The 13881-nt window shown below is 48.5% G+C and overlaps 1 protein-coding gene across 1 annotated transcript; it reads left to right on the top strand.

Moving 5' to 3' along the window:
- Positions 1–2399: 2399 nt before the first annotated feature.
- On the top strand, positions 2400–3277 carry LOC119099640 (CLIP domain-containing serine protease B15-like). The gene is made up of 3 exons (XM_037222707.1): positions 2400–2806; positions 3009–3156; positions 3200–3277. The coding sequence occupies exons 1-3, from the start codon at positions 2400–2402 to the stop codon at positions 3275–3277; spliced, it is 633 nt and encodes a 210-aa protein (XP_037078602.1).
- Positions 3278–13881: the final 10604 nt, after the last annotated feature.

Below are 13881 nucleotides of genomic sequence, written 5' to 3'. Positions count from 1 at the left end.
AAGGATTTCCTAGAAATTGCCGCTAAACCATAGCCTATTTTGACCCGCCCATAAGTAACACCGTACATTACGGCTAAATTCTTGATACCAAGCGATCTGCTATTCAATTACTACAGCTATGCAAAATTTTGACGCGCTCGCCGCGCCGTCGGCGGAACCATTCTGAAAACCTTCGGGGGGGCAATTTGAGCCTCCCGAAGGCTTAGCATCTCTCACCCATACTCAATTTAGGACCGCTTTAGTTTCAACCTCTTGAAACTCCTGGTCAAAGTCCACATCATGCACATATTGGTGCAGTCCGTCTGCGGGGCGGGGAGAGAGAGAGATAGAGAGGGGAGAGAGAGAAGAGAGAGAGAGAGAGAGAGAGAGAGAGAGAAGGAGAGAGAGAGAGAGAGAGAGAGAGAGAGAAGAGAGAGAGAGAGAAGAGAGAGAGAGAGAGAAGAGAGAGAGAGAGGAGAGATAGAGAGAGCGTCCGACCGTCCCCTGGCCAAGTGCAAGGAGGACATCATTCTTTACCATCCGGCTGGTGATGATGGGTGTCCGATGTCGTCAGCACGCCTCGCCTGCTCAGCAGTTGTTCGGCTGACCCAGCGTGGCTGACGGTGTGCGCCGGCACGACTGTTTGAGTGTGTACCGTGCGCTGCATTTAAGCGGACCACCGTTCGGTTGGCGTGCGATGTTTGTCACGAGCGCAGAGGCTTTTCAGCGCCGGGCTCTTTCCTTTTCAAAGTTTGATCCAAACGCTTTTAACAGATGCATTTCTGGGTTCAGAGCTCACGCTACGCAGTGCTTGTTGTGTGAGCCCTGACCGCTACCATCTGATCGGGCAATTTCAGGCGACGGCGGAATTACGTGGCAAACTTCACCGCGCTGGAATGCTCGGCATGTCCTGTCCTATTTCTGACGTCACTAACCTTTAGCGCGTCTGCTGTCTCCGGTCGCGAGCCATGCCTATGAAAGGCAAATAGCGACGCCTGAAGCGACCCGGACCCAGCCCCCACGTGTGGGTGGATCGGAAGACAAGTGCCCTAGCCAACTGTGTCACCTGAACGGATTCTTCAGCAGATACGTTGGTGAGTCCGTCCAGCCAGCCAGGTACCCTTCAAGTACCTGGCTGGGTGGCACCCAGCACCAGCTCTTCTCCTTAGTCGCGTCTGCCCGGCACTGCCGATCATCGGCACCACTCCACCCACGCTCGCTCACGCCGCGCTCCGTGACCATATTTGAACACCGACACCATGACTGCACCCGGCTGTATGTGAGCATGTATCTGAACACGTGAGCTTCACTTCTCATGTTCCTGGCAGTAATTGCTATGAGAAGGTAGCTGAAAAATACATATGTTGAAGACATCCATCTATCTATGCTTGTAAATGAATATATATATATATATATATATATATATATATATATATATAAGTGAGCGTGTGCATGCATATACATATGCATGTTTTAAGAATTTCAAGCTGTTTATGTGACTTAGTGGTGTGCCTAAAGATTTGAAGCAAGGCTATGTTTTTGCGACATTAGTACCTGGTGGTAAACCCTGAAGCCTGCGCTCCGTGTTGCCACAGCTGTTTGTTCCTCGCACAGCCGAACGCATGTGCCCCTGCAGCAGGCAAACATTCATGGCCGACTGCGCAACTGGTGAGGGTGTGGACTTCCCTTGCTTCCACAGACCACAGACGAGGACAAGGACTGATCCAAGACGATAACAAAGCCGAGGCCAGTGTACCAGTGGCCTAGTTCAAGCCCAGGCTGCGCCGCACGGATGACAAGAAGAGCCTGTCCTGGGCGAGTGATCAATACCTCTAATCATTGAGTTCTAAAACTATTGTCACCAAGTGCATAGCAGGTGGAAAAGTTAACCGGTGGGTCTAAACCGTGGTTCTAGCGGACAGCATAACTTTGGTTTGGAACATAAAGGGGTCTTTGTTTATTTGCTCCTGCGTTCTCACTGCAGTAACTTTTCCTCCCTTTAGCCCATTCTCTCCCCCTCTCTCTCTCTCTCTCCTCTCTCTCTCTCACTCTCTCTTTTCTCTCTCTCGCTCTCCCTTTCTCTGTCTCTAGACACACACTTCCGCGTATACAGTACGCAGATGTGCGCGCACAATGCACCTGCATGGCTAAAATCTGTTCATAATGCATAACTGTCTGTTTTGGATTCACCGGGGGAACTCCAGCGACTTCTGCTCAGCTGCGCCTGAGGTTGCGAATGGCAGAGGCTGTGACGTCTACGTCATGTGACAAAATGCGGCTTCGTTATTAAGCGACGACGCTCGAGTAAGTGGCACACCTTGCAACGGACGCAAGCAATGTGTGGAGTACAATTGTGCACAGTGCTGCTGCTGGTGGCGGGCTCGGCGCTGGGGGCCGACCTGGCCCGGCGGTGCATCAGTATGGAGAAGCGGCAGACCATGCTGCTGCCAGGTCTGGCCAACCATCCGGCGGCGGGCCGGCTCGACCTGCGCTTCTGGGGCAGCGGCTCCGAGTCACAGATCAGCCGCGGCCCACTCGGCTGCGGCTTCCCCGTCGTGGGCGACCACCCGTGGCTGGTGGCGCTCGGCTTCACAGGACCCGACGGCCGCATCGTCTTTTCGTGCTCGGGCGCGCTCATCAGCGACCAGCACGTGGTCACGTCGGCCCGCTGCGCACTCGGTACCCGTGGCTACACGCTCAGCACGGTCAGATTGGGCGAGTACGACTTTAGTAGCCGGCGAGATTGTGTCTGGTACGACCCGACCCTGCGCACGGAGGCCAGGGACGTGGCCGTCCACTCGCTCACCGTGCACCCCGACTTTGTCAAGCACGGCGGCGACCCGAGCCGCTTCGACGTGCCGCTGGTGCAGCTGTCGCAGCCGGTGACGCTGGGTCACGGCGTGCAGCCCATCTGTCTGCCCATGTTCCCACTGCGCCAACCAGCCGCATCGCCTGTTTGCGCTGACGATGGGCCTGCACAGTGGGCTTCCGCCGGCGTCCGACGGTGCTGCCACCTGCCGCGAGTGCAGCCGCCAGCGGAGCACCACCACGCACGTGATGGACGAAGAGAAGCTAGCTGTGTACAACACCAGCTACTATGGCCCGGAGCCGTGCCAGTACCGGCTGCTGTCGGAGGCGGACGGCGAGCCAAACCGCTGTCTAGGCTCTGGCAACGCCGTGCGTGACTGACCTGGGCGCGCCCCTGGTGGCCCCCGACCAGTTCGGCTCGGCCTTCTTCCTGATGGGCGTGGCCAGCATGCCGCCGACGCAGAAAGAGTCCTGCCTGCCGGGAGCATAGGTGTCGTACGCGCCGGTGCTGCTGCACGACCGATGGATCCTGGACAGTCTGGGCTTTCTGGCCTCTGTTTGAGTGGACAGAGAGAGAGAGAGAGAGAGGAGAGAGAGAGAGAGAGAGAGAGAGAGGTGGGGGAGGGGGGGGAGGAGAGAGAGAGAGAGAGCATCGTTGATGAGGCTGAGGCTTTTGAGCGTGTACCAAGCGTTTGCATTTAAGCGGACCACTGTTCGCTTAGCGTGGGATGTTGGCTACGCACGCAAATATTTATTTACCCCGCGCTCTTTTCTGTGAATAGGGGAGAGTGTCTATTGCTTTCGGCTTTCCAAATGCACGCTTTGGGGAGATTTGAAACTATCTGTTTTTAATTCTGTTTCTTTTGTGTACGTCTGGGTGTTGCAACAGTGTTTAGTTAGTTTTTTTATCGCATCGATGGCTGTGCGTGAACAAATGCAATGCTAAAAAATGAGCCAATCAGTGGGCAAGAAAAGACGAACGCACTGGTTTATATGTGGTCCGTAACTGTGCGCTAGTGACATGGCTGTTATCTTGGTTGCTACGGCCTCGTGAGTATAGAGGGAGTGCTGGCAGTAAAGGGCGGTACGCGCTTGAAGGTCCCTTGCGTGATTCGAGACGGAAAAATGTGATATCCTAAACATGCCTGGCGTACCAGCGACATCGCAGAAACAATTTCAGCACATGTGCCTTGTTATTTCCTACGTTGAAGTTGGTGCACGTGCATTCGGAATTTGGTCATTCATTTCAGGGTACAGGAATTTTATCCGCTTATAACCGCTGCCAAAACAATGTAGAACAATTACATTTTCCCTGGAGCCTAGTGCAGCCGATTAACAAGATACAATACCTGTGCCTTATCTGATTATAAATAAGGCCAACATGAATTAATCGCGGGATGTATCAGCTGACCAGCTTTACCATACGTCCCAACCCCGTACACCCACAACCCCGAAATGAATGTGAACAACACAAAAAAACATCATAAAGGCCGCCGCCATCGCTGCGTTTGCAAGCTGCTGTCAGCACTGACAAGCGACATCCTATAAAAGCCATTGGCTATAGCTAACGATACGTCCCTCAATGATGTCGATGTGGTTTGTGTGTGTGGTGTGTGTGTGTGTGTGTATATATATATATATAAATGCACACATGCATATAACGTACTCGTGGGTGCAGACGGAAGTGGTCGGACATCTTGGGCTGCTGTGCGAAGTAAACGCTCCGTGGCGAACAAACGGCGACCGCAAGAGGCCCTCAGTGGGGATCGGATGTAGACTGTACCGCATGGCACCCAGGCACTGCGGGATGGGGGGAATACGACAGACCAGGCGAGGTTGGAGAGGCCGCCCGGCTGCTCCATTCTCGGCATTGGAACCAGACCAGGATGCAGAGATAGCGGGCAGAGCAGGGCTGTTCCTCTGTAAGGTCAGCTCGAGTAAGATCGTGGCTATGAGCTGTCTTCGTTTGATGTAGCGTGGTCGCAAAGTGAAGGTGGGAGATCAAGAGGTGCAATAGAGGCCGTTGTGTCTCCAATGTGCATAGCGTCTTTTTGCAGCTTGTAATATCTGTATGTGCGTTGATAGTCGTCCTTGACGCCTTGAACTGTCACATTCACGATGGCATATGACTGATGAACCGTTTTTTGACACCCAATTTTGAACCAAGCTCTTTTAAGCTTGATCATAACATGAAAACCTCGGTACAAGATATTAAACGAAGTCAAAAGAAGACAGTGCACACTATCGTATTCACCGAAAAGTGCCTCTGAGAAGGCTTGCTCGTAATTATATATACAAATATGCATATATATATATATATATATATATATAATATATATATATATATATATGTATAATTATATGTATATATATCATTATATATATATATATATGTATATATGTATATACATATATGTTTATATATATGTATATATAATATATATATATATATTTGTGTATATACATATATATATATATATATATATATATATATATATATAAATTGGCAATGAATTCTGATCCATTCAACACAGGTCAGCCATGAGTGGCATGAAAGTCTCGGCACCGCCTGCCTGTCACCGCTCACTTAGGAAGCAATTGATCGGGTTCCTAGGCTATTAATACACCTTCTGTACTGTTTGCACCGCTCGAGCACTGCGAACGAAGTCTAACATTTTCGTTCCCTGGGTAAGACGTTTGCGAAGTCGACGTAATAGATTATATAGGTAGCAAACCTACCTGCAGCAATCTATCACCTTTTGCTAAAGAGTTAGTAGATGGATAAATGAGTCGAAAAGGTATACTGATCGTCTGGGAGCCCAGCCTACTGAGTCTATTAAATGGGTGAGTCAATGATATTGAGTTGTTGGCTAGCACCGCGCAGTCTTTTATCGATGAAAGTCTTGCGCTGTTTGGTTTGTTAGCATTCTTTTTCGGTAAATTTGATCCGAACACGTTGAATGGATACATTTCTGGGATCAGCACTCACTCTAAGCAGTTAGCAATGTAGAACTCGAGCATTCGATCAAACACACAAGAAGAATATTAGATGTATATACGCCCTTGCGTTTAACAAACCTGGATATATAGATATAGATATAGATATAGATATAGATTTAGATATAGATATAGATATATGTATATGCGTGTGTGTGTGTGTATATGTATGTATATGTTGACCTTGCTTCCACAGACCACAGGCGACGACAAGGACAGATCCAAGACGGTAACAAAGCCACAGCCACAGTGCCGATGACCTAGTTCAAGCCCACGGGGCGCCGCATGGATGACAAGAAGAACCTGTCCTGAGCCTCTCGGCACTGCCAAAGAGTCAGCAACCGTCAATGGGCCTGGGTAAGTACACAGCAGTTGAAACAGTTGACCGCTGCGTCGAAAACGTGGTTTTCTCGGACGGCACACTTTTGGTCTGAAACATAAGGGGTTCTTTGTTTATTTGCTCCGACATTCTCTTCGCGGTAACGCTTCCTCCCCCTTGCCCCCAATTTTCTCTCTCCCTCTCTCTCTCCTCTCTCCCTCTCTCTCTTTCTCTCTCTCTCTCTTTCTCTTTCTGTCTCTCTCTCTCCAGACACACACTTGCACACATACAATGCACGGATGTGCGCACACAATGCAACTACATTGCGTAAATCAGTTTGTTGTGCATAACTGCGTGTTTCGGATTCGCCGGGGGAGCTCCGACGACTGCTGCCCGGCTGCGCTTGAGGTTGTGAACGGCAGTAGGAAGAACGCTGGGCCTACCATACGCGCCGGACCACGTAAGTTATTCACCCAACGCGCCGTTGTGATGATGTGCCAAACTCACCGCATGCTTTTCAACCGTGACTGAAGTATGTAGCTCATTTCCGGGTGTAGGCAGTTTTATCATGTTGACTGCGAGCAAGGCCGCAGTCCAAATGAAGCCCAGCCCAGGCCACGTTAGCCTACTAGCACCCCCTTCTCATGTATTGAAAACATAACGCAATTCATGCTACCATAGATACAAGTTCATCGAAAAAGTTGACCTTCACGGCAACCCATGGAAGGGGCAGAGTAAGATTTTTGTTTTCCCCACATGGTTGTCAATTCTCTGTGGCAGCATTTTGGCTGCTCTCTTGGTGTGGTACCTAAAAAAGGTATTTGTTTGCTTCATGCAACATATGTCTAGTGTGGATGCATGGGCTTAAGAACGCTTCAAAAAGTAGGGAGGCCAAGCTCAGAGCGTACTTTGATCAATTTTTCTGGGAAGGAAGCCTGATGACCGGGGCGGGGGGAGGGCAATAGACGTTGTTATCGCTCTTTATTGAAATGCCATGGCTGCGATGCTAAAAGTCTGTCTAAAGCCGTTTCTTACTGGCAAACAATCTTGCTTATGCGATCCATCTGTCATTCGACGAATGATGCTTTCCAGCTTCCTAAGATTTTCCGTCCACTTTTACATTGTCTTTCCTGGGCAGTCAAAATTCCACGAGCAGGCAGACATTTTGGGTCATCGAGGATGCACCTGCCTCAAAAGGGTAGATGCCGAAATACGCCCTGGACATACGGTGGTGACAATTTTGAAAGTGAATGAATGCCTGACAGTGCGGCAGATTTTTCATGCGCCTTTATTTCGGTGGCTGTCGTTCAAGAGATAAGACCTGTCGCGGCATTTTAAGCGGAAACAAATTCGAAAGCTTGAAACCGCCAAAAACAAGGTGACAAAAGTCATAAAATTGTGGACTGTCCTTTACAAACCAAGTCACAGCCGGGACACCAAAAGCCAGGACACCAGCGGTTCTTCCTGCGGGCGGCGATTTAAAGGGGCAGCCGTCCCCCTCCAACTCGACGCAACATTGAACATTTGAGCATTAACACACACCCGGGTGGCCCGTTAGATACCCCTCGCTGGGGTGCTGGGGTCAATTTCACCCCCTGAGATCTCGGAAACTAAGAAAGCTAGATACACCAAATTTACAGAATATGTTGACCTATACATGAACTCGGTTGGGTGAAAGTTTTAATCTGGTAAACAATGTCAATCAAGGTTAAATTCTAGGTTGGTCTCCAAAGTGCTCCAGAACCTAGATAACTGCTCCTAAGCGAAAGTTCACAGACTCATTTAAGGTCAGTGACCTTGTTTGACTTGTTCAAGGTCATGGTGACCAAAATAATACAAGACTGCCAAGAGTTTTGCATTTGAATGAGCAACAAAGATAACACTAGGCAGCATGCTGCTAAAAGACAAAATGTCGACCTGTGTCATCTTAGGTCAATGACCTATTCTGACCCCTAACAAGTCAATGGAAGATGTACAATGTGGTTGCTGCTATCGACAGATTCGAAATGAGCAGCAGAAACTGTACCATACAGCAAGCCCTAGAGTAATAAAACAAGTTGGTTTTGACCTTGGTCTGACATTCATACCTGACTTAAGGTAAACGTAATTTGCTCATTCATACTTATGTTGCCTAAGTAAGCATCCCAGAGATGCATGGCTTCGTCAAACCCTCCGCTGTTGCATCAGATTAAACGATTCCCTAGAAATTGCCTTCGCTGAAACCTTGGCTTGGGCCTTGGACTGCCATAGGTCTGCGATCTTAGGAGATACATCAAAATTTATATCAAACGATCCGCTATTCAATTTGCTACAGCTGTGAAAAATTGGGCGTGGCTACACCACGCCGTTCGGAAACCATTCAGAAAAACCTTGCGGGGGCGGGGGGTGAGGAGTTAACTCGACCCATACCCGAGCGCGTGTTAAGCAACAGCTTTTGACTGCATGGAGAGGAACGACGTACAAACCATTGCCGTAAGACTCACACGTACAAATCGAGTCATCTCCCCCTCTCCACCCTTTCCATAAATATTCCACCGCTACTGCTTCTTTCGGAGACAGACTGCACTGCGCCTGCAACACACTGCATGATACATACCTGCCTTCGCCACGATGAAATGATTGCAGATTCGGAATAGTATTCCTTTCGATATTTGCAATGCTAAATGAAACTTCCACTCACTATTCAACCGTCTCAACCGTCAACCGTCTCAACCGTCAACCGTCTCAACCGTCAACCGTCTCAACCGTCAACCGTCTCAACCGTCCCTGGGCCCGTCAACCACCCTTACGACAGGGCAATACAGCATCCCCTTGCGGTTAGGTCTGCCTGTGTACGCTTTAAAGCCTGGCGCCGTCACCCATGACAGCCGATGGAACTGTCGGCAAAAACTGCCTAAAAATGCTGCAATCCGCCATAGCGGTCCACTAATTCAATGCAAAATCTAAATGGAAAAGTATAAATTCCTCAACTATAAAAAGCAGTGGAGTTGAAAAAAGAGGCTGAAAATGTCCATAATATCACAGAAAGCTTCACTTTCATTGAAAGGGAAGTCTTAAAAGACCATGACAGTGTACCCCGGTGACGTCAGTCGGCTGAATCGTGGAAACACGTTTAGAGGCATTGGAATGATGACAGCCTGCCGCCACCCAACACAGCGCCCGCGACGAGAATGGCCGGTTGGCGTCAGCTTTCGTGTGTTTCGAGGTATTCTTTAGGTGTGGCTGCTAGATGCTGCCAGGTATTGCTGTAGTCACAAAACCATTCCATGACGCCATCAAATAATATCGTAATAGGACACATTTTGAGCCATGACAATGAAAGTATACCCCCGGTGACGTTAATCGGCTGAATCGTGCAAACACGTGTCGAGGCACTGGGATGACAACGGCCAGGATGTGCTGATCATGCTAATTGCTGCCATCGCGCCATGTCTTTTTTTAACTAAAACTGCACGTGACGAGTTCATATTGCATCCACTGCACAACACCGTCGGTAAGTCAAACACTGCTATCATATGAACATGCAAATGATGCGTACATGTCTGACTGCAGTCAAGGGGGGGGGCAACGTAGCAAGCGGAGGGAGGGAAGGGGAACCGCAACCATCGACCGTCAACCATCAATCAACAACCATCGCCATTGGAATCAAGGTTCTAGGTGCCCTGGTTGCCGAGATGGCGCGTAAAGTGTGAAAAAGACTCGGCCTCAGCGCGCGCGGTGCTGGCGGTCTCTGGCGGCCGCCGGCAGGGGTGAGCGCATTTCGCCTGCGCCCTCTGCATCACAGCCGAAGCTGTTCCATGGGATGAGCGAATACTCGTGGGGAATGCCCGGTGATTTTTCTTCCTTCCATAAACTGTCAGCCTTTTGGATGATGGCAGCACTCAGTGCCGTTGTATCAAACTGTACTGCGTTGCATCGAAGAGTGAAAAACGGTCGGTAGCGTCCAAATCAACTTCTGGCTCGCATACGTGGCTGGTATACGTGGCGCTACAATCCATGCCACGTGATTGTTTGTTTGATTCCCTATCTATCCATACAGCACGTGCGACGTGCCAAGTCATGCAACGCCATCATCTATTCGATTTCTTATAAATGCATGGCACACCCCAGTACCTCCGTGCTCTGTGTGCCGAGATGAGGCACAAACGTGTAAACCCGTGGAAAAGAGCAAAAGCCATCTTCCTGGCTCGTATGTGCACGTGCAACGTGTCACGCTGCACTTGAGACACATGTGACCATGGGATTTCCCGTTCAATGGTCTATCGCAGCCTGCCAGTCTCGTACTACTACGTGCCATAAGAGCGGAGTATCCGCGTCAAGCGTAGAAACGGACGAAATTGGTAAAATACAGTTTCACAGCTAATGTGCGCGTGCCACATGACACGTGCAGCGTGACATCGTACACGTTTCAGTGATTGCCCGCTAGATCACCTATCGAAGCATGCTAGTCGCTGTGCGCTTAATTTCCTGGTCTCTGAGATAGCATGAAAACGTGCAAGCCCTTCAAAGGACAAAAATTGTGTAAATCCATAATTCAACACATGGGCGCTATGTGTGGCACGCGTCACCAAACATTGTTATCTCGCTCCTTCCATTCATCATTGAAGCGTGCCAATGTCGGGTGTGTTATTGCCATAAGTGCCTGTGGCACAAAACGTGCAAATCCGTGGAAGAGAGCAAAATCCATCTGTGATCCCGTGCCGTGCCATACTTGTGACCGTGCCATTCCGATTATTAAAACTTGGCATCTTACAAGTTGTCGTGCAATTTGCAGCGCAACGGTGCGTTGCAGAAAATCGCGACGCGCCTGAAAGTGTACCTGCGTCAATTGTAATGTTGGGAAACAAAAGTCACGCCTGTGCGCGCACGGCGACCGCTACGCCCTCGCCGATACCGCCCCCGCGCACGACCCGCCCGCCGGCCCACTGCCGGGCAGACCAGCCCCCTGTCATCACTGTGTATCGCCATAGGTTCATTTTTGCTAAGTGCCAAATGCGCGACGCGGAAGAAACAAAATAATTTCACCAACCTTGACTCGCGTCGCTGTGTGTTGTTTACTTTTTCTCAGTTCACGTTATTGATGTTTTGTGGGGGATTGAGGCAGTGCTTGTTGGAGTTAATTGTGATGTGTTCAAAGCTTTTGTGCATTAGGCATGAAAGCTAAATAAATGCGTTGTGCACGATGCTTTTTGTGTGTACGGTAGCCGCATGTTAACCTGTTGGTAGTGTTAAAGGCGCAGGCTTTTTTCTAGTTTCATGATTCTAGTGAAAGGTCGCATTGGGCCGCTAGTTGCAGCGAGTTGTGAGTGCCTTGCCCGCCATCTTGAGCTATGCTTGTGCGTGCGTGCGTGCGTGCGTGCGTGCGTGCGTGCGTGCGTGCGTGCGTGCGTGTGTGTGTGTGTGTGTGTGTGTGTGTGTGTGTGTGTGTGTGTGTGTGTGTGTGTGTGTGTGTGTGTGTGTGTGTGTGTGTGTGTGTGTGTGTGTGTGTGTGTGTGTGTGTGTCTGTGTGTTGTGTTTCTATAGCTGCATTTGCAAAGACATGTATGAATCTGGTGGTACAAAATATACCATATTGTTGTTATTATATTGTAAAGCTGATGCAATTCTTCAATTAATCCCGACACTACTCAGATTAGTCTCTATTTTTTATTTTTGTTGAAAGCATTTGGAGACATGCAATACTAGCCTGACATTAATGACGGCTAGCAAACCTTTTAATGCTGTGAATATTTATGGATAGAGCTGAGTTGCAATCCTATCTGATTACATATGATGGTTGCTGGGGACTGAATCCCATGTCACATCAATTTGTCATCATCACATCATCTTCCTTAGGCATGCAAGTGCACATAAGCAACATTTTGTGGTGAGGGAGAACTATTTTCCATTAAAGTGATAAGATATGGATTTTTTTGCAGCTGTTCCATTACATGCTTTGAAGTCCAAGCTCAATAACTTGTTGTATGAGCCCAATTATATCAAAGGTATCATAAAGGCTAGTTTTTCCCATGAAAGCTGATGATAACTATGGCACTCAACTTTGTTTTGCTTAGATCTGCCACGGACCTGCAATGAAATTGTCAGAGACAGGTGCCTAAGAGAAGGGCATGGAAGGAGGAGCGTCCGCGATCCTAACAGTGAGAAGAGCCGTCAGGAGACTGTGATGCTGTGCATGGATATTGGACAAGCATCTGTGCCACAAGCCCCCAATAGTAAGAACTGTGCATGCTGCATAGAAATGGGTTGTTGTGACCTGGTCCTTTACGTATTCCGCATTGTTGTTGATACTTAGAATAAGGACATTGTGTGGCTGCTTTTGGCATTGAGGAAATCATGCTAGAATGTGTTATTCATGCATAAATGAAGGTGATCTGTGCACTGGGCAACGTTCAGTTGTAACGAAATAGTTTGTTTTCTTTATTGCCGGCAAATTGGAACTTCTACCGCATTGGAAATTATGAAATCTGCATTTCAAACAAGACATGAGCAGAGTGGTAGCTATTTACACAGCATTTGAAAATTAATCTCCCTTGCCTGCCCATGGCTATTGAATTCCTTTCAAAGGTCGGAGTAGGTTCTGACAAACAGCAGGTTTTGATCCCTTTAGGAACTAACATGACCCGATGCACGATTAAAAGTAATTTTATTGGATTCCTGTGGGATAGGCGATCCGGAAACATCTATGACATGACTAGCCTACTGCCTGTCATGTTGACATCGTATGACCTAATCTTCGCACCTTACCTACATCTTAGGCATGTGCTGACCAGAAAAAATTGTAGCTGGCGTTTGAGCTGCATAATGCGAGCAAAATGGGTGCAAAAATATTTGGAATCATGTGTCGCATGAATGCGCCAAATTATCATGCTAACCTATGGAATGACTTGACCTGACCCAATTGTGGCATCAATATGTTCGTAACACAGCATCTTCACTTAGCCAAAGAGCATATACCTTTTGAAGAAATATAACGCCCAATTGACCCAGTCCCTGCAAACATGTAGCCAATCTATCTCTAGATGCTTTCTTAGCCACCACAAATACTGAATGAGGCAAATTAGTTCACCTAAGGTCAGGCATGAAGGTCACATCAAGGTCAAAACCAGCCTGATGTATTACTCAAGGGCTTGCTGTATGGGATAGTTTGTAGTGCTCATTTCGAATTTATTGACAGCGGGAAGCGCATTTTACATATTTCATTGACTTCTTAGAGGTCAGAACACGCCATTGACCTAAGATGCCCCTGGTCGACATGTTGTTTTCGGAACATACTGCCTAGCGTTATCTTTGTCGCTTATTCAACTGCAACACTCAGAGCAGTCTTGTATGATTTTGGCCACCATGACCTTGAGAAGGTCAAGCAAGGTCACTGACCTCAAATGGGCTTCTGATATTTTGCCTAGAACAGTTGCCTAGGCTCTGGGGCACTTTGGAGATCAACCTGTTTGACACTGTTTGACCTTGTTTGACCCGAAGGTCATGACCTAGGAAACTCCAACTTTGGCCTAAGCGAGTTTACGTACAGGTCAACACCCCTGTACATTTGGTGTCTCTAGCTTTCTTAGTTCCCGGATCTCAAGGGGGACAACATGATCCCTCACCCGAGCGAAGGGTATCTAGCCGGCCTCCCGGGCGCGTGTTAATAGACCTTGGAGCTTATATTATGGTCTGTTCGAAGGAGAAATAGTCTTGTTATCATCTAACCAAAGATATTTAACGGCCTTCAGCCTTAGAACCTTTTCAAAAAGCCAACCAAACATCGGTAGGCATGCATCCGT

Source organism: Pollicipes pollicipes, unplaced genomic scaffold (assembly GCF_011947565.3).
Source record: "Pollicipes pollicipes isolate AB1234 unplaced genomic scaffold, Ppol_2.1 Scaffold_4781;HRSCAF=5645_pilon_pilon_pilon, whole genome shotgun sequence".
Lineage (NCBI taxonomy): Eukaryota > Metazoa > Arthropoda > Thecostraca > Pollicipedomorpha > Pollicipedidae > Pollicipes > Pollicipes pollicipes.
Note: the sequence above shows the minus strand (reverse complement) of the source record. Positions and strands in the feature narration are given on the sequence as shown.

Coding starts and splice junctions, on each gene's coding strand:
- LOC119099640 (XM_037222707.1), top strand. CDS start 2,400: ATGGAGAAGCGGCAGACCATGCTGCTGCCAGGTCTGGCCAACCATCCG. Junction 2,807..3,008: donor GTGCACCCCGACTTTGTCAA/GCACGGCGGCGA, acceptor CCGCGAGTGCAG/CCGCCAGCGGAGCACCACCA. Junction 3,157..3,199: donor GTCTAGGCTCTGGCAACGCC/GTGCGTGACTGA, acceptor GCCCCCGACCAG/TTCGGCTCGGCCTTCTTCCT.